Source organism: Carassius carassius, chromosome 20 (assembly GCF_963082965.1).
Source record: "Carassius carassius chromosome 20, fCarCar2.1, whole genome shotgun sequence".
NCBI lineage: Eukaryota > Metazoa > Chordata > Actinopteri > Cypriniformes > Cyprinidae > Carassius > Carassius carassius.
The window spans coordinates 31,458,593-31,486,228 of record NC_081774.1 but is presented as its reverse complement, the minus strand read 5'-3'; the positions used below and the strand labels follow the sequence as shown (position 1 = coordinate 31,486,228).

At 37.8% G+C, this 27,636-nt stretch overlaps 1 protein-coding gene across 1 annotated transcript in view; it reads left to right on the top strand.

The window, feature by feature from the left end:
• dsg2l (desmoglein 2 like) overlaps positions 1 to 25,653 on the top strand; it is a 47,265-nt gene extending 21,612 nt beyond the window's left edge. Inside the window, exons 5-14 of the mRNA XM_059502546.1 lie at positions 7,536 to 7,696; positions 8,345 to 8,479; positions 8,690 to 8,875; positions 13,392 to 13,657; positions 13,745 to 13,887; positions 15,046 to 15,267; positions 16,452 to 16,673; positions 16,859 to 16,986; positions 20,423 to 20,707; positions 23,222 to 25,653. Coding sequence (XP_059358529.1) covers positions 7,536 to 7,696; positions 8,345 to 8,479; positions 8,690 to 8,875; positions 13,392 to 13,657; positions 13,745 to 13,887; positions 15,046 to 15,267; positions 16,452 to 16,673; positions 16,859 to 16,986; positions 20,423 to 20,707; positions 23,222 to 24,304 — 2,831 coding nt within the window. The 3' untranslated portion in view covers positions 24,305 to 25,653. The remainder of the gene's footprint in view (positions 1 to 7,535; positions 7,697 to 8,344; positions 8,480 to 8,689; positions 8,876 to 13,391; positions 13,658 to 13,744; positions 13,888 to 15,045; positions 15,268 to 16,451; positions 16,674 to 16,858; positions 16,987 to 20,422; positions 20,708 to 23,221) is intronic.
• Positions 25,654 to 27,636: the final 1,983 nt, after the last annotated feature.

Sequence of the window (27,636 nt, the reverse complement as noted above, 5' to 3'; positions counted from 1 at the left end):
CATAAAAAACTCAGGCTGAACTTTCTCTTGTACATCTGTATCAGGCTGAGCTTTAGCCAGAAATGGCAATAACAACTCTACAGCAGAAGAAAGCCAATCAACTTTGCATGCTAATCTGAAGATTTAGAAGATTTCTTAGCCTTCTTTCCACTTTGAGATGCTTGGTGATATTGGATGAAAGTAAAAACTATCCGAAGCAGATTCTAGATTCTAGTATTCCTGGCACTGGTTAGTCAGTGCCTCCCTTAGATGATTCATACCTAGACAAGCAGGACATTGGCGATGTCCATCCATGATATCCATGACATTGAGGCATGTAGAACATTGAATTGTATCTATGTTAAATCAATACTCCCCCAAAAGTTTGATAAATCCACGCATTATTGATTCATGCCAGGATCATAAGCGAATACGATCTTAGCCGAGGCAGCCAGGTCTTCCGAGTGTATATCCCTATCTCACAATTTTTTGGAAGAGCTCTTCAGCAGCAAGCTGCACAAAATGTCATCACATTCAATTCAACAAGCGAGAATGAGAAAGAGATTGAGGTCACGTGCTAAGGGGTAAATATATTTCAAGGCATGTCACGAGTCACGAGGTGACAACTTTGCCATTCGATTCTCAGTCAAGCATGAGCGCAGGGAGTTTTTCCCTAGTGCTTTCAGCACTGTCTCTGGTGGTCTGGAGCGAAAGGAAATAGAACTGGTTTCAATTATGAGCAAATCAATGCAGTGACTCAGAACTAACACATACATTGTTTGCACCTACTAGTGTAAATCAAAATCCCACCATTACTGAAGCCAAACCTATGTTTATATTCTTACACACACATTTTCTGTGCCGAAGGATTTCATTTATTATTTACTCACTTTCATACTCACAAACACATTAATTGCCAATGCATACATACTGTACATACATCAGACATGGGGACTTGTGACTTGGTGACTTGGACTCGAGTCGACTCGAGTCGCTATTTTTATGACTTGTGACTTGACTTGACAAAAAATAAAATACTTGAGACTTGACTTGGACTTGGAAGTTAAAGACTCGGGACTTGACTTGACTTGAGACAGGATGACTTGAATGACTTGAGTGTTAATCACATTATGTTTTCAGTTTGAATATAAAATATATAAATTATTTTTTTTAAATAAAATTGATTACTCAGCTGGAGCGCAGGCTGAGAATCGCGTTGTCATGTCATGACATCATCAGTCATGCCCTGTCTACCTTACGCAGACCACGCCCACTTAGATCAGATATCACATCACATCGAAGGCCCTGTCCCAAATCGCGCACTTCATGTGGACTTTCAGTCTCGTGGACTTGAAATGCGCGTGCTCGCCGAGTCTACGAGTCCGTAGGCCGTCCCATTCAGCATTTTAACGCTCCGAAGTGTGCTCAGCAGCGCCCCCTTTGTACCCTTGAAGCGGTCTTCCGCGAAGCCCGCATAGAAGCAGGCTCCACGCACTTCAACTACCCAGGAATCCTTGCGAAAGACCAATCAGACAACAGATGGGAGGATATTTCGCTCACGGACTGTAAACATGGCTGAGAAGAGAATATTTAAGTGTAAAAGTATCAATGTTTTTTATGCCATAGGCGTACATTTTACCAGTTGTTACTTACAGTTATACAAACATTATCGACCAGTTGATATCTCAAACATAATAATAGCGCGTTAAATAATACGATCGCATTATGATTCATTACATAAATAGAACCGAATGTCATGGCTTTATGAGTCATATAAACGTAGTATGAATATTGAAACCTATACATTTTTCTTAAACTCATTTTAATTTTGTGTTAAAATTTAACATTATATATTATTATGTACAAATGTATTTATCATTTAAATAACCATGACATCTATTCTAATGCCCAGGTGGCATTTACAATTATAGAACTGTAAAAGCAGGCTGTGTATTTCACATGGACATATTATTTGGGAAATTAAAATTAATCCTGTTCTCTATGCTAAAGACTGTAATTTGTTTAATGATATTTGTGATATTTTTCTAATAAAGGGACTGATGAGATGACCTTTAAGTTTATTCAGCTCCGTATGGAGAGGGATAAGTCAACCAGACCTTCTTCCTGTTTCCGGCGTGACGATTGAGTCTGTCCCAAAATACCTCTCAATGCACCCTCGCGGACTCGCGCTAAGGGCCCTATAGGTCTGCACTACATGACGTCACCGAAGTGTGGACTCTGAGGAAGTGTGCCATTTGGGACAGGGCCAACATCTCAGCTTGAGGGGTACTGAGGGTCATCGCTTTTGTCGTCAATAATTCACGCCTAAAAACGCGTGGAAATCGCTAGTCGCGCCGCTTTCTCATTGTTTCCAAAGCGCTCGGGCAGTTGCGCCCCTGAGGCGTCGAGCGTGTCGCACCGCGTGCGCGTCGCGACCGCGTTGCTTCCATTATGAGCGCGCATACCGGTGGCGCACACATGGTGGGATAGGCCACATCGTGCTCGGCTTGCAGACAAGACTCTCGAATCTTATATTTTGCAAGTGCAATACCTTGTAATAGAGGTAATGACTTACGGATGTACTCTGAGAGAGAGAGAGAGAGAGAGAGAGAGTGTGTGTGTGTGTGTGTGTGTGTGAGAGAGAGAGAGAGTGAGAGAGAAACACACTCGTGCTTCACCTGATGAAAGAAACCCAAACTGAGTCTGACTCCAATCACAACCCCAACATTCAGAAACTAATTGACAAAAATCTGAAGTATAATTATGATGAAAAATGAAAAAAATTAATTTGAGCTCCAAACCAAACTCCAGTGTTATTCGGCCCTAAACAGAACCACAAAACTGGCAAATTACTTATCACTCAAGCAATTAAAAGAAAGACAAATCCTTTCAAAATATCGACTCAGTGATCATGATTTGGAAATAGAGATTGGTAGACATAGAAGATCCTGGCTACTGAGAGAAGAGAGACAAACACTGTGAGCTGAATCAAACAGAGGATGAGAAACACTTCCTTCTGGTCTGTCCCAAATACAGCACTACAAGAGAAACATTCTTCCCACAGTTTGAAGCTTTGAATCCTTCATTCTTGTCTCTAAATGACTCGGAGAAACTACTCTATATACTTGGAGAGAATGAGACGGCAGTCACAATAGCTGCTAAATATTTATACACCATACGAAAGGGATAATTTATTGTATTCAACTGTTTTATTTTATATTCTTAATTCTATAGAATTACTATTATTAATATTAGAAATATTATCTGCTGCTGCTATTTTTTATTGTATTTTATTGTAATCATATTTTATTCTGTATCTAAATGCTAAATTTGGCAATACTGTAACTCAAATGTCATGCCAATAAAGCAACTTGAACTTGAACTTGAGAGAGAGAGAGAGAGAGAGAGAGGAGAAATGTAAGAAAGTTTAATGTTGTATGTAAACTGTGTTTGAGGGGAAGTTGTGGCCTAATGGTTAGAGAGTCGGACTTGCAATCGAAGGGTTGTGAGTTCGAGTCCCGGTCCGGCAGGAATTGTGGGTGGGGGGAGTGCATGAACAGTGCTCTCTCCACCTTCAATACCATGACTTAGGTGCCCTTGAGCAAGGCATCGAACCCCCAACTGCTCCCCGGGTGCCGCAGCATAAATGGCTGCCCACTGCTCCGGGTGTGTGTTCACAGTGTGTGTGTGTGTGTTCACTGCTCTGTGTGTGTGCACTTCGGATGGGTTAAATGCAGAGCACGAATTCTGAGTATGGGTCACCATACTTGGCCGAATGTCATGTCATGTCACGTCATTTGAGAGAGAGAGAGAGAGAGAGAGAGGGGAGGTGTTCAGAGAGGAGTCTGTTGGATGTTTAGCTGTTATTTGTTTTATGGACTCAATGTTGAAAATGTAAAACATTTCTGTTGGCAGAAATGAAAAATAAATAATTTTATGAGGTTACAATTTTGTTTGATTCCATGATGTATTTTACTGAACATGAGTATTTACAATGCAAATCCAAATTATTTAAATTAACGTTTCTTATATCTTGTCTTTTAACTTTATTAAGATCAGAATCTGCAGGTAAAATTACAATAATAAGGTGACTTGACTTGGACTTGACTTGACTTACTACAGGACTTGACTTGACTTGACTTGACTTGCCCAAGAAAAAAATACTTGGGACTTACTTGAGACTTGAAGGTTAAGACTTGAGACTTACTTGAGACTTGCACATGTGTGACTTGGTCCCATCTCTGACATACATACATATATCTCTCTAAAACTATTCACAGTGATTTGATAATATTCAAGCCAGGTGATTTGTCTGATCAGGGCAGATGATGAAATTCATCTTGGTGCTCCAGCTGTCATGATCATGACAAAATCAGCAACTCTTTTTTGTATGTTTTTGGCTTTGTGCAAATAGGTTCTATTAGGTAATTCTTTTTAGTTTTCCGCACCCTATTCTTTTATGCTGATGAAATCTTTGCCATGCTTTTTGTACACAGTCATAACCGTAAAGACTGTTGTTCTTAAAACACTTAACAACTGGACTGTGCATAGCCCAATGTGTGTATGAATGAATTACTGAATTATTGGCTCATTTGATTAATTATCAACCACAGACTCATTCAATAATGAAACACAGAGTGTTGCTCATTGATGCACAACAGTTCTGCCGTGGCTATTTTCGTTTGCAAAATTGAGCTAAACCAGACAATAATGTGTTTAAAAAGTAAAACTTTGGTGCGAGGACCCTTTTGGAATGGGTCAGTTTCTTCTTCTTCTCCAAAATGAATCAGATTTTTTAGGCCCTAAAACTCGAAAACTCCTGAAACTTTGCACGCATACCAGAAGTGGTGAAAATTTACATCTGATATGGGTTTTAGAAGTGGGTGTGGTAAAATGGCTCAATAGTGCCACCTATAACATTTCAACGAAGTACCTGTGTTTTGTGCGAAACACAGGTACAGGTAAATGTGCAAAAATCGGTAGACACATTTAGCACACCAGTTCCTACAAAGAGCTCCCCAGCTACGAAGTTTTGTGCCACCTTTGCCATTTCAGGTGTTGTATTTAAATGAACTCCTCCTAGAGATTTAAACAGATGAACACCAGATTTGATCAGTGTAAACTAAAGCCTGTGGGATGTTAAAGATCTTCAGTTTTCGTCAAAGGGCGCATACGTGGTGGCCTGACAAACTTTGATGTTTCATCATGAAATAGGAAGTTTTTATAACTCAGGCAAGCAATGTCCGATCAGCCGTTTGATAAGAGTTCGGTTCCGAACACATTCCCATGCCCATATTTAGTGATAGTCATAAAGCCACATGCTGGCAACAGGAAATCTGCATTAGACTTCACATGTTTGGTTAGAGTCATGGCCTGAAAGTATCTAAAGGCCAATATACAGTTATAATCATAGCATCACCTGTTGGCAATAGGATATGTCATGTTTTACACAAACATGCCATGTTTAATCTGCACCAAACTTCAAATGTTTGATAAAAGTTTTGGCCCGAAGACATCTACATGCCAATATTCAGTTATAGTCTTAGCGCCACCAGCTGGCAGCAGGAAGTTTGGCTCATATAAATGACTTTGACATTTTCCACCTATATTTACTACTTTAAAGTTATACCTTTCACTGAATTCCCAAAGGCACCAGGTGGTCTTTCAATGCTGCTTGCAGCTTTTTTCTCTCTTTTTTTTTTTGTCTATAACTAATCACACCAAATTAACATGTTAAATCAACAGACATATTATTTGTATATTTTAAACATTTGAATAGTTGATGTCACTAGTCTGTCTGTCCACCACTTCACTTTGCCATTTCATATCACTGTCCCTCTTCTCCTCCCCAAACACTTAAAAAAAGTCTGGAGCCAAGGCTGATAACAGCACAACTCTGAGAGCTGAGTGCTGGAGAGAGCATGTCATTCTCATGACTGATAACAAATGCAAGAAACTCTCAGCTGAAAAAATAACAAAATCCAGTGCAAACCTGTCATTGAACGTTCATGAACTGTGGTATGAGACTCTCAGGCTTTTTGTGTTCTTTGATACAAAACTGAAAAAAAGAAGAAAAAAAACAGGTTCAATCTTTTGGTTTTAATGATGATTTTTGGATAAGTCAAGTTGCATTGAATGCAACACTTAGGAAATTTCACTCAGAATTGGATATTCTAGACACTGCCTTGATCTTACTGATGCATGGCCATTCTGTTTGTTGAGTAATGACAGAGAACAGATGTGTCACTTACTTCAGGTACACAAATCGATTGCTAGGAAATGTTGTTCCAGTCTTTTTACAAGTTAAATGTGTTTGGCCTCATCTCTGGAAAAAAAAAATGAAGATATCATCGAGGCACATACATAGAGTTTATAACAGTAAAGCATGTCAAGAATGGCTTTAACCGGAGCTTTAAAAACTGCCAGGCTGTTAGTGAGGCCGAAGACTTTGACCCTATAGTCAAACTCAAAGGTCAGTAGAGTTGTATTTAAGATTATTATTATTTTACCCAGGACAGCTAATGCATGGTCTTAGACCACTTTCTTTAATTGCACACAATGGCAAACCCAGATTCTTAATAATTTTCATGAATTCTCACAAACAACAATTATATGTGTAAGCAGGGCTGTGTGACAGCTATTGGGAAAGAAGAAGCAACACCACATATGATAAATAAAATAAATATAAAGATCAAATAATGTCAAATCATATATAAATATGGTACGAGAAAAATATGCTATGCAAGTAAATATTGTCAGATCAGAAACCACTAAAACAACTCGAGATATAATTAACCCTTGTGGGTTAATACCCTTGTTTCTTTTAAAAACTGCTTGTAAATCTCCCATTATGCTATAATATTATCAAATATTGGATGTGATCAGATTTATCGACTTGTCGTATTTCAATGAGCAGTTTTTAACTGCAAAATTTGTGAATTTTGTCAGTGTTCACTTAACTGATAAAAACACTTCTGCTAGAGCAAACATGCCATTTTAGCTTGATTTGACAAGCCGTTGAGTTTTGTTATCATGACTTGTACTCGAACGCTCCACATCACAATTTCAATGCTGTTCCAAGTGAACAAGAAAAGCAAGATTAATGCAGACAAGAAAAGCACAAACTGTTTATGTGTTGCAAATATCAAAATGTAGTTTACAAATCAAGTGTTTAAGAGGTCATACAGTACTGTGAAAGGATAATCTGCCCCGTAAACATAACTTGTGTGAATAGGAATACATGTTTTGTCAGCGTGTGTAGGTGATTTTAAAGTTTTGCAAAAAATGTAGGTAGTGGCAAGTTTTTCGAAATAACATTGGTTTGTCCATTAAAGGTTCACATATAGTGTATTCACTCAAAAAGCAGCGAATCAGCAGTTTATTAAGGGAAAACTCTTAATAATGAGTATGTGTTCCCTAAAGAGTTACCAGGAAAACAAACATTTGCCAATATATATAGACAAAATCAGCTCTACAGGTTATTTAAACACTATTGAATACAGTTAAATGTTCCTCAAAGTTTATTTGTATTAAGTCTACTGCATGTCATTTTTCAGGTAAGTTTGTAACGACGGTCACCGCAACAGACGCAGATCAAGAAGGAACTCTACATACAAAAATCGCCTACAGCATTATGAAACAGGATCCCGAGAACATGTTCATCATTAATCGAGACACTGGTGGGATACACGTCCAGCACAACACGCTCGACAGAGAGGTATTCAGTCGCTAATATTTAAAATATTACTGCATTTCCAGACAGTAATTGATTTAGCTTGAATCACTCAATAGACAGATTAATTTCAAATTAGGTTTTGTAGTTTCTGACTTTTTTAAAAAATAAAATTGATTTTTGATTAAAGATTGAAAACGTCAGATTTCCTGATATTCTAAATAGTAGTTCCTTCTACGTTTATGGATAATTTTGCCACAGACTTGACTTCATTCATGCATTTCTGCACTGCAATCATTTATTTTTCCATCAGGAAATGCAAATTACGTTTTTACAGAAACATAATTGATTTTGCATGGTTAAGTTTAAATTTTTCTGGTTAAGTGTTTATAAGATCACACTTTATTTTAAAGTGCAATTCTCATTATTAACTAGGACTTTTATCTCAACAAACCCCTAATCTGCTGCTTATAAATAGTTAGTAAGGTAGTTGTTAAGTTTAGGTATAGCATATGATTCATGCAGAATAATACATTAATATGTGCTATATAAGTACTAATAAACAGCCAATATGCTAGTATGCATGCTAGTTAACAGTGAGAACTTGTCCCCAAAACTCAAGTGTTACTAATGCGAATTGTATTGCATGTTTACTTCCACATGTGACTGATGTATGTGCTGTTCTCTTTACAGAAACAACAAACATACACATTGATTATTAAAGGGATCGATATGGATGGAAATCCGAGTGGAAAAACAGGAACAGGAACTGCTATCATTAATATTCTTGACGTCAATGACAACATTCCCACTTTGGAGAAAAACTTTGTAAGATTTTGTCCTTTGAGCATTACCACACCAATATGTACCAAATTAATTGTACACATCTTTAGTTAATTATTTGTTGGGAAAATGTTTATGCACATACTTATTAATTATACATTTGATTGATAGGAAATGTTTTGTAATATCAGAAAACAGTTAGTTAGGTTAGCTGTTCATGTAAGTACATCTATGCAAAATTACTTTGGTTTTTAGTATGAGTGCCGTGTGGAGGAAAACACTAGAAATGTGGAAGTGATGAGGTTTCAAGCAATCGACGCAGATCTGATATACACTGAAAACTGGCTGGCCATCTTCACAATCGTGTCAGGAAACGAAGCTGGTTATTTCTCCATAATCACAGACAACAAGACCAACGAGGGCATCCTGATTCTTCATAAGGTAGACTGATCAGTCTGTCATTTTTCTGTTATGCCTTTACAAACAGTGTTTTGTTTTTCTTCGCACACCATCTGTCAAGATGAATATAGTTTTAATTGCACTGTCGTTCAACAGCATCTCTGCAAAACCTGCATTACATTCTGACAGATTAAACAAACAATCTGCACTGAGATGTGCCGTGTGTTATAGCAGAAAGCTGATTTTCGATTTACACATGCAATATACAATATACACAGTAAAAAATAAAACTAATTGGCAACATTTTAGGGTTTATGGACAATTAACCGTAGAATTCAACTGATATGTTAAAATTTTAACTTTGTGAAGTACTAAAATCATTTTGTAGCTAATATACTTACAATTACAATTATATACTGAATACACACATATATATATACAGTTGAAAGTGCATTGCTCTTAAAACACTAAATGACATCGTGTATGACACTAAAATAATTCTCAAAAAACAAAAGATGAAACATAAATCCCTAACTAAGAAGGAACATAATTATTTACATGAAAAAAACATCAAATATGAAGTGTCACAGGGAACTAGAATCTTCATTTATGCTTTTTCACTGTAAATTATAAGAGGGAAAAAAAGAGCAGTGTCATTTTAGTACATGGAGATAATATTATTGTTTTTGTTAATATTTTAGATAGATTTTTATTTTGATATATTCTGCTTTTACATATACTTTATATATTGTAGCAAGGTAAGTGAGAGTCACGGACACAGACGAGGCATTGAATTGCCAGACAAATCCGCGGACAGTGATTTATTGAACAACTTGAGTCAATACTGTGAACAGTGCTCTGGAACGGTCATGCTCAGATGCCAGGCTTCGTACAGGGTAGTCTGTATACATGTGAAGTGAAGCGTTGATCCTCAGTCGCCGGAGGTTGTAAGCAGAGGGAGAGAACGATATGAGTTCTGGAGAACTAGCTCACCCTTTCCTTCTCTTCCTTCTCTGTTTATATTGCCTCCTGCTGATGCAGTGCAGGGGAAAATGATCAGCAGGTGTTCCCCGTTGAGTGTTCTGGGAGCGGTGTATCATTGGTGACACTGACTCTGCCTTGGTTGGCTGTTAGGTCCAGGGTAAAAATAAAGCGTGCCCTACCTCGTCGGTCAAGCAGTTCATCCACTCGGAGCATGGGGTATCTGTCGAAGCTGGAGATCTCAGAAGTCTTTACAGAAGCGGAGAGTGCTGTCTGGTTTGGGGACCATAATGATAGGGCTGGACCACGGGCTACGTGATGGTTCGATTAGCATTCTTTGAACTTCCTCCTCGATAGCCTGCCGGTGAGCCTCAGGTACCGGTTAGGGACATTGCCAGATGATGAGGCCGGGTGGTGCGTGGACTTCATATTGGATCACATTGGTCCATCCCAGGAGCTCTCTAAACACATCCACAAACTGACTGACCAGGGTGCTTAGCTTCATCTTCTGTTTACTAACAACTGCTCCCCCATATCCACGACTGGAGGTTCAACTCTAGTGAGGGCTGCCAGTTGTTCTGGTGGAGCAGTCTATCTCTTCAGGAGATTTATATGGTATAGCTGCTGCTCCCGCCGTTGACCCAGCTGGCGAGCCCGATAGGTGATTGGCCCCACCTTCTCTGTAATGGTATATGGCCCTTAACTTAGACGTGGCTGTAGGTACCAGAACAAGCACTCGGTCACCTGGTTGAAATTCCTGGGCTTGGGCAGGTCGGTCGTATATCCATTGCTGGGTGTGTGGGACTCCACCAGATGTTCCTTTACGAGTGGCATGACCCTCTCGATTCGCTCCCTCATCTCCCATACTTGCTCAGTCACAGTTCTGTGTGGGGTGGGCTGCTGTTCCCAGGCTTCTCTGGCCACATCCAACATTTCCCGGGGTTACCTATCAGGTCCCTTCCAATGCGGGCGATCATCATTGAGGTGCCCTTCGCCCGCTTTGGAATGGACCTGGTAGGTAAGCCCAGGGATCGTTACCCATCTACCCATCATTAGGCAGGTCTGGCAATGATGGGTAGTGGTATCAACGGCCTGGGGGGAGGACACTGAGGAGTGCTCCGCTGGCAGGTTGGGCAAGTCTGTCAGTACCGCTTGACTTCGGTGTCCATACTGGGCCAGTGAAACAGATCCCGTATTCTTTGGATGGTATTTTTCATGCTTAGGTGTCCTGCCATTGGAGAAGAGTGGGCCAGTTTGGCGACTATCTCTACCTTGGTCTGAGGAACTACTAGAAACAATTTTCCTCCCCCCACCACTGCGCAAAGCAGTAGAGCAGACCCTTCTTGACCACGAATTTCGGGAGGGGTCCTCCACCAGGTGGCCAACAGTGCAGACTGAGCTTCTCCCGTTGTCCAGAAAATACAGAAGTGATCAGATAGTGCTACATCCTTAATAACTTGGATGAAAATTTATACCCCTACTGATGATTAAATCTATGTCCATGTTTGTGTGTGGGTCCATGCACATGCTGAATCAGGTCAAAAGTGTTTACAACAATTATAATTTTTTGTAGTTTTGTTTTCTGCATTATCGATGTGAAAATATTTAAATCCCCTGCAATAGCAAAACAGGCAAACTCTTAGGAAATTATAAAATAGTTAACTTGATGGCATTTTGTCTCATTTTTGTCTCATCACCAATATTAGTTTGATACATAACAGCCCGCAGATTTGACGAGTCAGCAGTACGGCTCGGAAAGGCCTCAGACTTTCTATCACATGATAAAACAGAAATAGAGAAAACTACAGGCACACTGGGTTCCTGCTTGTTCTGTAAACATTTGGGAATGTTAGATTTATAGATCATATCTGCATTGTTAGCTCTATTTGCACGGCTTTTTCCTCATAGGCAGTTACTCAGCTTGTGCAAGATTTGAAATATGCTCATGGGCTAAATAGTCCAAAGGCAAATGTTTAATCACAACAATCTGTGAAAGCTGAGGACACTGGTCTTGTTTCAACAGAAAATAAATCTGCTTCAGAGAAGCTTGTGGAGGAACCTGCTGTGGTTCTCCATGCATATTGTGGACATTGTTAACTTGGTTTTGCTCTACTGATCTGGGATATCTAATGCTTCTGTGCTGGCTGCTCTGGAATTTAGCACCGTCCTTATCACAGCTGTGTACCAGGCACTGAAAGAACTCTACAAGTGTCTATCCAAGCAAACGCCACACCGAGGCTACACTTACTATTTTCTCAGTTTTGTTGTTGTTGTTTTGAGGGAAACAGCATCATTCTCACAGAAGTCAAATATAATGACTGCAATAAGTGCAAGTTTTCACTGACATTTTCAAAGTCTTTTGTACCCACATTTTACAAACAACAACAATACGAACAAAAATAACATACTTAAACTTCATGATGCATTCAAAATCATTAGTGATGTATTCATTCATTAACGTTAATTTTTTCTGCATTCCGGGTCCGATTGGACCCAGAGAATCATTATTTTATAAAACAGTAACAACTTAATATTTTTAACTACAACAATATTTTATCTGATCAGCAACTTCTCATTGGTGAGTGAATGTGATTTTTTTTTTTTTATATTGCAAATACACAACCCAAAATATATAAATAAATAAATTAGTAGATAGATACTGATGAGAAATCTTTTTCGTTTATATATATAAAACATTGTATAAAACTTATAGGAACATATAATCTGAAAATTACCAGTATTAACCCCATTGGAATGAATGGATTTTAATTAAATTATTTTGAATGTATAACTCACAACTGCTCAAAAACAGTCAGAATATATGAATCCTATATATTTGTTTCTAACAAAAAAACATCAATATAAAAATTTTCCAATTAAATAAAGTGTTGCAATAAACTTCCACTTTCAGATCATAAAAGTGTTTAGTTTTTCAAGCTGCAATGGTTTTTCAGTAGATGTACATATTCATGTTCATCAACAAAATTCATAGGCGTGTAAATTTCTGTGGGTGATTTACTGCCCCCAACAACAATAACTGTAAGCCTTTCAAATGCTAAATAGTTTAAGGCGTGCTTTTGTGGGGCATTATATAATGGAGCAAATACTAGTAATGCACAAGTACACAGACGTTAGTTAATTCGCTTTGTGTGATTCATTTGAATTCTCTCCTCCATACATTTAGTATCTGAAAGGGAAACTTCTACAAATGCAGGTCAGGTGCAAAAATAACTGTGTCCACGTCTTTTCAGTAAATCCACAAACAGTACCAATTTAACACCAAAAGACGGTTTGCGCTGGCACAAGCTGTTAGTAAATCTGGCCCTAAACAATTTTTTACAATTATTATATCACAGTTAAATGATCTCAGAAACTGTAATCACAATCGTGGTTCAATGCGGAGTTTTATTATTTCAGAAGCAAACATGTTACCCAATCAATGCAGTGGGCCTTTTATTTGAGGATTAAAAGAAACACGCGGCTTTGTTCAAAACATGAAAAAAAAAAAGTTTAGGAAAGTCTGCTGCATTCCTGCACCCCCCGTTTCCTGCTTTTCATCCTTTGTTTGCTTTTACAGGAGCTGGACTATGAAGAGCTGAAGGAAATCAAGCTGCAGGTGTCTGTCGCTAACAAGGCACAATATCACTCTTCAGTAGTCATAACAGAGAGCAAGACATACACCATCCACGTCAGTGTGGTCAACCAGCCTGAGGGCCCTCGCTTCAAACCCACCGTCAAAGTCATCACCATCTCTGAAGAAAGCACCACCACTATTTTACATAAAATCATTACCAATTACGCAGCAATAGACAGCGACACGCTCCTAATTGCTAATAACGTGAGGTGAGACTACAGGAATTCTACAAGCATGCTCAAGGATGTGGTTTTCTTCAGATGATGAAATAAAACAACTCATTTATTTAATTTTAGGTATGCAAAAGGAAAAGATGTTGACAACTGGCTGATTATAGATGAGAGGACAGCTGATATCAGACTCAATAAAATACCAGATTATGAGTCCAAGTTTCTTAAAAATGGCACATATTACGCTGAGATAATCTGCATCACTAATGGTAAGTACAGTAAGCCAGTGGTGATATGCAGTCCTGGTAGTAACTGAGGACATATAACCTGGATTATGTAATCAGATTCCAAAACTTACACTAAATAAGTACTTGCGTAATTAAATGGTAAATGGACTGCATTTATATAGCGCTTTCAACAGACCACATGGCCATCCAAAGCGCTTTACAATTTGCCCCACATTTACCCATTCACACACACACCAACTGTGGTGTCAGCCATTCAAGGCGCCTTCCAGCTCGTCGGGAGCAGGTGGGGTTAGGTGTCTTGCTCAAGGACACCTCGACACTTGGTCAGGTGGAGCCGGGGATTGAACCACCAACCTTCCGGTTTGTAGACAACCTACATGAACCACTGAGCCACTGCCGCCCCAGTAATAATTAGATGATATATCATATACAACAAAAGCAGTCTTAAGTCTCTGGGGTATATCTGTAGCAATAGCGGGAGCCTGGGGCGGTAGTGAACACACACACACACACACACACACACTGTGAGCACACACCCGGAGCAGTGGGCAGCCATTTATGCTGCGGCGCCCGGGGAGCAGTTGGGGGTTCGATGCCTCAAGGGCACTTAAGTCGTGGTATTGAAGGTGGAGAGAGAACTGTACATGCACTCCCCCCACCCACAATTCCTGCCGGCCCAGGACTCAAACTCACAACCTTTCGATTGGGAGTCCGACTCTCTAACCATTAGGCCACGACTTGGGTAAATGTGAGGCAAATTGTAAAGCGCTTTGGATGGCCATGTGGTCTGTTGAAAGCGCTATATAAATGCAGCCCATTTACCATATAGCCAACAATATAAATCTAATTTTCCAAAAAAAAAAATTACCCTTATGACTGGTTTTGTGGTCATGGGTCACATATTATATATATATATATATATATATATATATATATCAGTTTTGTTGTTATTTTTTAATAAATATGGTACACAATGAGCACATTCAAGTCTATGTGATAAATGAGTTAGGCCAAAAGTAATATTAAAGTTGTTAGACTACTAAATCAGATTATGTTACTAACTACAGTTTTTCTACCCAGCATTGATCATTTGTATGTAAAACAGTTAGAATTGGCAATGGATATTATTAAAAGCACTTTGGCACTGTATGGTTTCATGTGCTGCAATTTCTGTTACAGATGTCCCAGCAAAAACTGCAACGGGAACCATTGCCATTCAAGTAAAAGACTTTAATGACCACTGTCCCGTGCTGAGCCGTCGGTCTCAAACGCTGTGCTTTGAGGATCATGTGGTTTATGTCACAGCTGTGGACAGAGATCAGTTCCCCAATGGAGCACCCTTTGGTTTCAAAGTGGACACCATAAGCACAAAGGAGTCCTGGAGCATCGAGCCTCTCAATGGTAATTAATGGTGGCCACATCATATTAACTTGTGGAACGTCATAGACTGTTAAAGCCGAGATATATGAACTCATGGGGATGTGATAATATGTCATGGCCATGGGATATTAGAGAATAACTGAGAAATGCAGACTTGAAATAAACATAACTGGAATTCATGCTTGGCTCATGTATGGGATATTTTTTTCCCCATATTTGAAGCTCAAGGATCCATAAAAATATGCTAGAGATTTGAGCTTGTAAACCGAGATGCAGCACATCATAATCCCTTTATGAGAATGATGCTGTAGATACTGATGCATGAAGGAAGTGTCACGTAAGCGTTGCATTTAGGTGCAATAAAAAAGCATCAGTAAGTAAGTACTGTAAAGCCAGTCGAACTCAGACATAAGGGGAAAAGGGATTCAAATGCAGATTAAACACTTATTTAACAATAATAATAATAATAATAATAACCGCGATTTTTGGAGATATCGACCTCAAATTTGGAACACAGCTTGTTTAGGTTTATGTCTTAGAATTTTTTTTTTTTTTTCAGTTTTAGAGTTAAACTTGTTTGGGAAAATATATGTTTTTATATAAAGGTTGAAAATAGTATTTTTATGCATTTTTTATAACATGTTAACATCAGAAGCATGTTAAAGACTAGTGAATAAGTAACTGGATTCAGCATCCAGTCCTATCGATGGAGGCATCCAGGGTGCATAAGAATACCATTCTAATGCATTTTGCTATAACATACTCATATATTAATGCTTTACTATATATTTATACTTCTCATTTCATTTTCTGGTGTCTTACCTTTTACCAACTTCTGGTCTAATCATTTGGAGCAGTTGAGACACATAGATATTGGAAGGTCTGACAGGTTGAGCATTAACTGTTTAGATTACTTACCAGCCTGAGTTTACTTTTTCAGGATGTTTTATTGAAAGTGAAATACACTAATCTTTGAGCACAAGAATGCACAGTTTTAGACAGTATTACAGGCTCTGGTAATTATCACATTAGCCCATTCCACAAATATGGCTTAAGAAGGTAACATTAATATTAGTTACCACAGCAAGTTGATTCACCTTGACATTTTTTACAATGTAGAAAAAAAATGTTCGATTTGATTTTAATATTGGATTTATGTCATGTCATTCCTTATGTGCCAATCTTCTTTAAAATCATCTTTTCAGACACTACAGCGATATTCAGGTCTCAAAAAACACTGTGGCCTGGCATGTACCATGTGTTTGTGGACGTGTGGGACCAGCAGGGGAATATCTGTGCTGGTCAGGAGCTTCAGATCGACGTCTGCAAGTGTGGCGCGGCTAAAGTTTGCCTGCCCCAAAAGATCGTCTCCACGTTTGCAGCGTCTGGTGTTCTTCTAATGCTGCTGGGACTGCTGCTGCTCCTGTGTGAGTGCAAACACCCAAGCTCTCTTTCTTTCTACATATAACAAGTAATACATGTTAGTGTATTTGAATTTTTTGTGAGCTGTTGTTGCATGGCTCTATATGAATGCGTTGTGTGTGGTTGTGGAAGATGTGTACAGATGCAGTGCTGAATGAACACTGATGACTGATGTTGACTGTGTTTGCAGTGGTGCCACTTCTGCTGCTCTTCTGTCTTTGTGGAGGCGCAGGAGCTGCTGGAGATTTCAAGATCCTGCCGTTTGATACTAGAGAGCATCTTATCACATATAACACTGAAGGACAGGGCGAGGACCAGGTATGTGACTAGGGATGCACCGATACCACTTTTCCCAGTACTCACCCGATACCGATACTTTTATTTTTGGTACTTGTCGATACAGAGTACCGATACTGATATTTTGATTTCAATTGTACATTTTTCAAATATTGGATACAGAAACCAAAAGAGTATGTATAATGTTAGCTGGTTAACTTAATTTATTAAATAGACAGTCAAACCAAAATTTATTCAGACACCTTCAACATTTTACATTATCACAGTTTCTCTATAGTTTAGAAGATGGTAATAAAATGACAAGAACTTGTAATTAAACTGTGTCAGAACAAAATAATCTTGATAATGTTAGATAACTTTAAGGTATGCAATGTATTACAATCAACCAAAAATTATTCAGACAGCTGTTAGTATGACAGTATTCACACAACTATCAATACTTAGTCGGAAAACCTCTTAGCCTTAATGACTGCCTGGAGTCTCCTGAGCATCCTTCATACATACCTGGACTTTTTCTGAACATTTTTCCCCAGACTTGATCTGAATAACTTTTGGTGCCAAATTTGTATCATTTTTACTGGTAGACCACTGCCTCTCTCCCTCCATACAAGGCAGAATTTGAACAGAGACTGATTTTGGAAGTTCAGAATCAGATATTGTATGACATGTCACATCTTCCAGAGGCCTTTTCTTTCTTCTTTCAGCATTGCCTGTTGTGTTCTTAGAGTGTTTTTGTAGAGCAACGGTCTAGAAGCTAATGTTTAGAGACTTGCATATGGTACAGAACAACAAATTCAAACATGCATAAATGGCTGTTGTGTTTCCTCCTGACTGCTTGCTCCGGTGACTATCTACCCGCTGCCGAGCTCTGCCTGGATCTGGTTTTCCCGTTTTGCTGAGCGGTGCCAGCCAGAGTAATTTTCCGTTCATTTCCAGTCCATTCTAGGACTGTGCGATTAATAGAATTCATCATAAAATCACGATTTGAGCGTGCGCCGCCCTGACCTCCCGCAATATGCTATCCGATCCAATCAGAATGCAGCGCGCCTAGCGCGAGAACAGAACAGACTGGGCATGTGCCTAATTCCAGGTTCACACACTGTCTGTGATGCGCCTTTTTTCCGAGCCCATGTTAACGGATCAGAGCGTTCACACTGCACGCGGTAAAAGGCTAGAAATAAAAACGTGGGAAAATAATTAATATCTAGCACATGAGCATAGAGAGAGTTGTGAGTGCACAGGATGCAGTTTAAGCGAGAGGAGACATGTTTTAAGTGCGCACACTCTCTCCGCGCAGAGCAGCGTGTATCTGAGCAAGCACGTCTGGTTTTGTGTCAGAGCAAAGGAAATCTGCGTGCGAACGGAGAGATTTGCGCTCGTGCATTATTTTAATGTGCTTTCGCGTTATATTTATGCGCTCTCGCTGCTGACCGCATACACATACTGTATACACACTGTAAACACCTGAGGCACCGCTACAATTAATGAGCTCTATGAACAATGCATGGCAAAAAAGAAAAAAAAAAGTCCCTGGACACGGGATTTTTTTTATTGCCATAAGTCTATACATTTTGTTACATCTTTACTATAGTGATAATTTTGACTTATGTCTGTTCTAGAGATGTTACAATTTTTGGATAAAGCTCTAATTGGCTTTTTTTTGGAAATATGTTTCAAATTAATCCTGAATGCATTTATGACTGTAAAAGCATATCGGTGTCTGAAAGCGCGATATTTTTTAATTTTTTTTTCCCTCCATATCGCACAGTCCTAGTTCATTCAATAAATACAGTTAACAATCTAGCTTCTGAGTACTTAGTTATTAACCCAACAATACCGGGGTCAGTTAATTTTTTTGAAGTGGGCCGAGCAAACATATGTGTGTGGTTGTGTGGGCCGCGAGCTGAAAAAGGTTGGGAACCACTGGCCTAAACTTTTGAATTTATAATAGCTGGTCAAAATGAAGAGTGGTGGATAACTAGAACGTGTACATTAGGCTGTGTACCAAATTTTGTGATAATCGGACACGTTAGCACTAATTTAAAGTTTGAAAGTCCTTTTGAACTGTACAGGGAAGAATAGAAATTTATTTTTCCTCTGAATATTTCAGTTCCCCCAAATCTAATTTTTGGTATTTTGGTGTGCGTCATCTAGGAATGCCTACACCGAGACATTTCTATGAAATTTGGATGAATTTAACACTTTATAAGAAGATTTTTTGTTTGTTTGTCTTTGGATGTGGCCCATAATGACTAATTCGCATGCATCTTGTCACTACAACATCAAAACAACACAAGCTACATATCAAATATCTCCAATGTTACTGAACTGATTTCTAAACTTTCTGCCTGTTAGTTTATATTCAGACAGAATCAACAGCATTTGTGTTTTCAATTTTGACAAACTCTAAACTTGGACTCTGTTAACTGTTGTTGTTTATTATTTATTCTAGTCATTTAATATTTATCATATTTTGTTTACATTTCTGATGCATGTTTGTGTTCGACGAATAGAGAGTGCAGCAGAAAACTCTACTGTCAAGAACACAAACTGCTACATCTGTTATCACACACGTGCCTATAGGCTATTTATTTATTTATGGGACAAATACGAAAATGGGTTTTCAAGTATCAAAACAATTAAAGTTTAATGCTGCTTTATTTTTTTTATTTTTTTCCATATCAGTCTTTTTTTTTTCCATTACCAATCTTTTCACTGTCCTTCAAACCACATTTACCCATACCGACAGTACCAGCGAGTCTCAGATACTAAATAAGGTTTGGGCAAACCCTAAAGATTTGACACTAGGCGTTTAATAATAAAAAAAACGGTTGTGAAAAGTCTCTTAATCTAGCTACAAAGTTGATATGTTGGCAACACTGTTTAAAATTATACAAATATTCTTTATTTAAAAATGTAAAGCTAATTTCTGTAAGCATTTTTCAGCTGCAATCTGTTGAGGTTCAAGGACAATTAACCAAATTTCTATGTTCAGAGACTTCAATCAAAACACAGTTTCTTTGGGTGATCTAAATCTAAAAAATGTGCTCAAGAAGCAAGAGTTTGCTTTGGTTACCTCCATGATGATCTGTTGATGTGCAGATTTTCTTCCATTTTGGTGGCTTTAAGTAAGGATTATTGCATGTTTTAGCAGATGCTGTTCTGGAAAGAATAAACAAAAATATCATTAATGCGGTTTTTGGTTTTGATGGTCTAGTCTTGATTTCTTTTCTTTTTTTGTAGACAGTAGTAGGTTTATTGTCTTTCATTTCTATTATACATATTGCTTATATCCATATCCATCATTCTTATGCTGAACTTTAATAGTATTGTGTTGCAGTTGCTTATCGAGTTGAAGTAATTTGCTAACATTATTTTCTTGCTCATATTTGGCTTGTAACTGAGAATTAGTCTACGATCCTGCAGATATAAAAGCATGCTGTATTCTGTCCCCCAGGAAATGGCTCTCTTAAAGATTTCAAAGGAGCTGGAGGAACACAATCGCGGTAATGTGGGCGCTGTAGGAGGAGCTCAGACATGGGGTGGAGTAAAGGATGGTGGATGTGGAGCAGAAGGCTCACACTGGACCTCGTTCTATGACCAGCGTGACAGTGCATACCATCACCAGACTGATGGGCGGTACGTGTGTGGACTAAGAAAAGAAGAACACAGGAGGTTTGAAGACTACATGTTTGACGGGCTTGCACTGTCTGATGGTTTCTTAGGCAACTACTACTCTCAAGTAAGTATCAGTTTAACACAGCATAAGTATTCATAACTAAATGTAAACTTACAATTAATCATACAATCAAAATAAACTAATCGACTATGTTTCAACATTAGTATTGCAAAATGCATATGGAAGACTCCAAATACTAAGTGCACATTTTGCATAGCATGCCATGAAAGAGCACCAGAACAGAAAGCTTTAACCCTCATAATGCATTTGAGTTCATTTTGACCTGGAAGAGATACACAATAAATTCTAAGTCATACATCAAAATTTTTTTTTAAAGTTACAACCATTCGCAAAAAAAAAATACAATAATAATAATAATAATAATAAATAAACAAAATAAAAAAGTTTCACAAGAAGTTTCACATTCCAGTCATTTTGGACCCAGGTAAGTATGGAGCACCATTGGTGTCAAAAATACTTTTTGTAAAATTATGTATGAAGTTATGTTAGTGTAGTGGTTCTCAACCTTTTTTTCCAAGTGCAAGTCTCGCGGGCCGCACACATATAATTTACATATTACGTCACCAATACAAACCAACCTGATTTATAATATTTTAGCCTAAATATTATCATATCTAATCTATTACATTCATTGAAATTAATAATTCTACTCCCCATTAATAAAACACCTAATGCTGTCGGGAGCTGACCAATTATGTGAGATTCAGTTTGAAAGGAGTAACAGCACAAAGAAGTTGCAATTGTAAAGCCTGTGTTATACTTTCTGGATGAGCAATCCGGACGCTTACATGGCCAGCGCGGACGCAGACTTCTTCAATTTCTGAAAGCACATGCTGATGGTCCGCTCTCCAATTGCCCAGAATTATTGCACATCTGACTGTCTTTATATTCTTTTATTGACGGATTGCACAGGTTCGAGTAGCAATGAGCTTCTTCACACTGCCTGCACATGTGCAATTGTGCTTTTGAAGCCTACTGACCATGTGCACCTGTCCGCGCGGTCGTCTGCTCAGAGCCTCGGCACACACTCTCCAAAGACGATTTTTACGTCACGCCTACCTAGCGGTCCATAGCGGACTCGCGGATGCAGAAAGTTTGACAGAGGCTTTAAGATGCAGTCTGTAAGACGCTCACGGGAGCATGACCTGATGCGCAACATTTCAGAAAATGTGCGTTCACAAATGTAGCCTATTTTGATCCAAAAATGGAAAGCACTTTTGAATTTAATAATATAAGGTTCTCTCCAGAGATGTTTTGCCACATTTCTTCAATTAAGGATGATTGCTACGTAGTATATGGTGTTTCTATTTGCCTGAACTTCTTCAAGTGAGTTGCGGGGCAAACTACTGAAACCTTCACTACTGATACTGCGACTATTCCTGTTTGTACATGTTCATTCGCTGGCATTTTTCACATTTCTTTTTTTCTCCCTTAAAAACAAATTTGTTCATTCTGATGCGCAACATTACCTTAACTAATGGCTGATGACTATTTTAATTTTAATTTAATTCTGCCAAAGTGCGCGCTTGTATGTGTTCGTTAAATGTGTAACGTTATGTGAGTATGTCAGGTCATGTCTGAAAATAATATATGAAGAAACAAATTCACATAAAAACATTACGATATAGCTTATATTTCATTAGTAGCCTATTTTTTTTTCTTTGATGTAAAAAATAAAAATTGTTGTAAAACTGATAACGTTTTTTTTTTTTTTTTTTAATTCAGCATGTGGTGCGGGTCGCATTTGAATTCGTGACGGGCCGCGGGTTGAGAACCACTGGTGTAAAACATATTTTACCCCTTATTTCACACACTTTTGGAACTGAATTTTGAATATGTACGCATGCATATGTATATGAATATTTATGCGCATTGATGAACCATTGCGGCATGAACAATGTATGATTTTTTAAATCTGAAAGTAAAACTTTCTGCAAGTAAAATTAATTTATTTTGTTTTTAAAAAATGTTCAGCGTAAAAAGTTTTTTGAGAAATTCAAAGTTATAAATTCAAAGGAATTTAATTTAATTGAATTAATTCCAATCCACAATAAGACTGTTTATATATATATATATATATAGACACACACAGACACACACAAACACACACACACACACACACACACACACATACGTACATAATAATGCTTAGATTAGATTGGATTAATTTCATACAATTATATATAGGTAAATGCAATAATCAAAACTGATTTTCCTTTTATTATTGCTAATCAGATACAATATGGTTTTCGTTGGAAAATACTATGACTATTTTATAAATGACTTTTAACAATTCTTCAGGTCCAAACAGAAACTTAATATGAAAATAGCATACAAATTTTGAATGCATTATGAGGATTAAAGACCAGACAGAAAAAACAACGACAACTACAACAAAAAACTGGTCAAATAAATAGAAAATTCCATAATGCAGTATGTACGGTTAGAACATTTTTATAAAAAATGTAGAAATGTATTTTTGGGTCACTGGTGTATATGAATGGGTCAAGGGTTTCTGTATCAATAAATGTAACATTCTTTCCTGTGATACTACAGAAAGTAAGTAATTTGGCTAAGAAGCAAGACACAGGAGACAGTCTAAAGATCTACAACTACGAGGGTCAGGAATCATACAAGGGCTCATTTGAGGACATCTGCGATCTCTTACACGAAGACAACGACTTTGCTTTTCTTGATGACCTTGATCTAAATTTCAAGACCCTGGCTGAAATCTGTAGCGGTTCTAAAATAGAGACTAAAATCAGCACGACCGTCCCTGTGACCTCAAAACCAGTGCTCCCAACCACACACAAAGATGTCAACATACAAGAGTCAGTTAGTCATTTACAGTCTCAGGAGAAAGCGACCTCATCCGCCATCATTCACACCTCAGGAGCGCAGCAGACCAGCAGTATGTCTTCAACAGGAGTCTATGTCCAAGATAAAGTTGTGGTGCCTAACCAAACCCTCTTAGTCCAGCAGCCTGCATTTTACTATGCCGCTGCCTCCCCCATTTATGTGATGGAAGCCCAGCCTACTCTGCTGGTGACGCCCGGCCCAGTCCTAGGCCTTCAGGAGAACCTGCTAATGGAGGAGAAGAAAGGCTCTGGTGCTTCTGCCAAACGTGAAACACAGCACTACCAGAGTGTAGTTCTTGTTGAAAAGCAGCCCCCAAAAGTGGCTTTGCAAACTCAAGGAGCGATGCAGATGGTTAAAACTGAAATAATGCAGTCCATGGAGGCTCAAGGGGTTAAACGGGCACTGCATCCATCCACCCAGATGGTTAACACTGAAATAATGCAGTCTATGGAGGCTCAAGGGGTTAAACGGGCACTGCATCCATCCACCCAGATGGTTAACACTGAAATAATGCAGTCTATGGAGGCTCAAGGGGTTAAACGGGCACTGCATCCATCCACCCAGATGGTTAACACTGAAATAATGCAGTCTATGGAGGCTCAAGGGGTTAAACGGGCACTGCATCCATCCACCCAGATGGTTAACACTGAAATAATGCAGTCCACTGAGGTTCACGAGGTCAGACGGGCGGTTCATCCAGGCAGAAGGGTGATGGCAGGAGTGGGCAGAGAGACCGAAGTTTATGCTTCGTTGGATATGAGGGTTCCTCAGAGTCTGTAAGCACATGGGATGCACCGATACAACATTTCTCCGCCGATAACCAATTATTCAGAATAAATTCTGCCAATACCCATAGCATGGTTTTATTAAAGTCCAGGTGAACTGGAATTGCTGCTGACTTTCCTTCAGCATTGCGACATAATTTTTCCAACTGAATATTCAATGGAGGGGGAGTTTTTTAACGCTCCTCCTCTCAGTTTTTTGCTTACAGCAAACTAAACTAAAGGGGTGGTACAGAATATTCTCTGCCAAATTACTCACCTCAAGACCTTAAGTAATGTGTGATAAAAAATGAAAAAATCTCTTGCCGCCTCTCATTTGGCTTATTGCTATAATATAAAACGTTAAAATTTACAAAAAAAGCCTGAAATGTTTTATTCAACTGCTGTTTATTTTCGGATATAATCAAATAAATACTTAAATGTTTGTATACGACTCAATTGCACATAAGGTAGTTTTTGAAAAAAAAAAAGTAAAAAAAAAACTTATCATCACGACAGATTTATTCCGACATACATACATAATTAACAATAAAAATGCTATGTTTAGCGTCCGCAGTATGAAAATGATCGCTGCAAGATGCTGCTAGAGTGAAAGAGTATTCAGAGAAAATTATTTTCCACTTAATTTAACACTTTAGAAAGTTAATAAAGTGTGAAGTTTCAGTTTAGGGTCAGCGATATCTTTATCTTATCTTATTTGCAAAGGATTTGAAATAATTTAGGTTTATTATTATTTTTGTTTTTATTTGTTTTTATAGCAATACAACTGCATCGGCGGCACTTAAACTGACTGCAATGAAAAAAAAAAAAAACATGGACAGGCTATTGCTGACAGGATTGCACATTCGGTTAGGCAAACACAAAAAACATCATGAAATTATCTGTCAGAAGTGTTATCAGCTTTGTCAAAAACAGTAGCATTTAACATTAGTACACAGATCTGTAGAACAAGTAAGTGACAGAATGAAATGAAATATATGCAAACACTAGCCATGAAGAAGTCTATTTCATTCATTATAGTATTTAAGTACAGTATAGTAGTATATTGTTACATGATACATCTAATAAAATTATCCACCCCTAACCTATAGTAAAATATTCACACATTTTTACACAATAACTATGGTATAATTTAACAGTGTTCATCCCTCCGAAACAGAAAACAGAAGGCTTTTGTTTACCGATACCGATTATTGGCCGATACATCGGTGCATCCCTAGTAAACCGTCTTGTAAAGTCATAATCGGCCTAAGATTAATGATTACATCCACCTCTACTTGCTCTTGACCTTTAAAGATTTTATTCAAGCCCTTCCTTACAATAAAGTGTCAGCAGTGGTTTCTCTCCGTTGGTTATCCATATCTTCCCTTAACAAATTCAAGACTCTGACGCTTGCATTCTGGACTGTTTCTGGATCAGCAGGCTCTCTGGGCTCAGTGAACTGATTATTTTTTAAAACATTTTTTTCTCTCTTCTGTTTTGCATTTACATTGCTTCTTAGCTGTGTGCTTCTCTCGTGTAAACATTTGGCATTGCATATATTTTTAGCAATTTTTTGTTGCTATTTTTTTTATGAAGTGTGAAGTTGTTTTTATTTTCTCATTTGTAAGTTACTTTGGGTAAAAGTATCTCTTAAATGAATAAATGTACATTTTTGATTGTTAACCAGCACATAAAGGCTGTATAATGATCATCATTCGATGAACTCCTGCACAGATGACATCAGAATGTTTTATATGGATCTAAATCACCCAGATTGGACTTCTGTATTAATGCTGTTGATGAGCTGTTTTTGGTTAACTAATAGTCTACTGTAAATATCCTTTAGTTCAAATAATCTTTAAGGAAGCCTTTCAGCTTATTGTATTGTATCACTGAGGTATAGTAATTAAATTATACCGCCAGATCAAAACACTGTATCGATTCGATGCTTCCACAGCAGAAAGTAATAAATAAAGAACAGTGACAAGAACAAGAGTTTTTCCATTCCATCTTGATTTCAAATAGTTTATATTTTGAATATATAAACTAGCTAAAGCTAAGACGAAGCTAACATTTATTCTTGGATAGCAACTACACAGATTTATCACCGATATGGATGCAATTACATCAACATATGTACAAAGTTGACAAGCAATATGTGACCAATAACTACAAAACACGGATGGCAAAAGCAGTGAACAAAGTCAGAAAGCAGTGATTATGAGTCATTTTCTGTAATCTGTGAACATTTATTAAAAATCATATATCATCATTTATAAAACACATGCTATTCATGTCTTGTGTTCAGGAGGAAAAAAAAACAAGTAAAAATTGAGTTTTTGCTCAGAACAAGTAAAATGATCTGCCAGTGGCGTAAGCAGAATAATCTTGTTTTCTGTTTAAAATAAGATTATTTTGCTTACCCCATTGGGAGATTATTTTGCTAGATGTTTTGGCTGGAAACAAGACATTTTTTACAGTTTAGTTCTTTTTGTGACTATAATCGAACAAGGTTTGTCTTCACATGAAGCTAAATCTCAAGAGAAAAACATGAAATCGTCATTGACTTGAAAATAATATCACAAAAAATAAATAAATGAAGATCTGAAACATCTCTAACTCTGATGCATGACTCTTTCCGTCTACATACCGAGTCTCACAACGGCAAACGAGGCAAGAACAGCAATAAATGAACAAGGTGAGTTCAGTATACTAGATTGTTATATTTTCATCTGGATGTTGCATTAAAAACCATGCATTTATTCATTTGTGTTATTAAAATTCAGCATGATTTTTTTTTTGTCATTGAATCACTAGATATATTTTTCAACCTTTATTTGGTATGATTTATAAGATGTTTTCCTTATACGGACCTAAAAAACAAATGTCCTCACAAAGTAATTTAATTTAATTTAACCTTATTTACCATGCAAGTCACTAAGAACAGGTCCTTAATTTCAATAAAAGCCTGGCAGAAGAATTAATATCTCAGACACAAAAAAAAACATTACAATATACATAAGACACATAAAACACAAGAAAACAAAACAAAGAATTACTATTAATTGTGGAGACATTTATGAGGTATACACACACACACACACACAGAGAAGAGAGAGAAACCATACTATATATTCTGTCAACTAACTGTAAACCACCATCACAAAAAACACTCTGCATTTTACATATTCAAAACGCACAGACTACTTTCCATAGACTTCTATTGTTTCTGCTAACCCTTAACTTACCCCTTACAGAAAACCTGTTGATGTTGTTACACTTTCAGATAAACAGCATTTACTATTTTTAACATGGCCAGTCACCACAATTTCAAAATTTTCAGGTTTT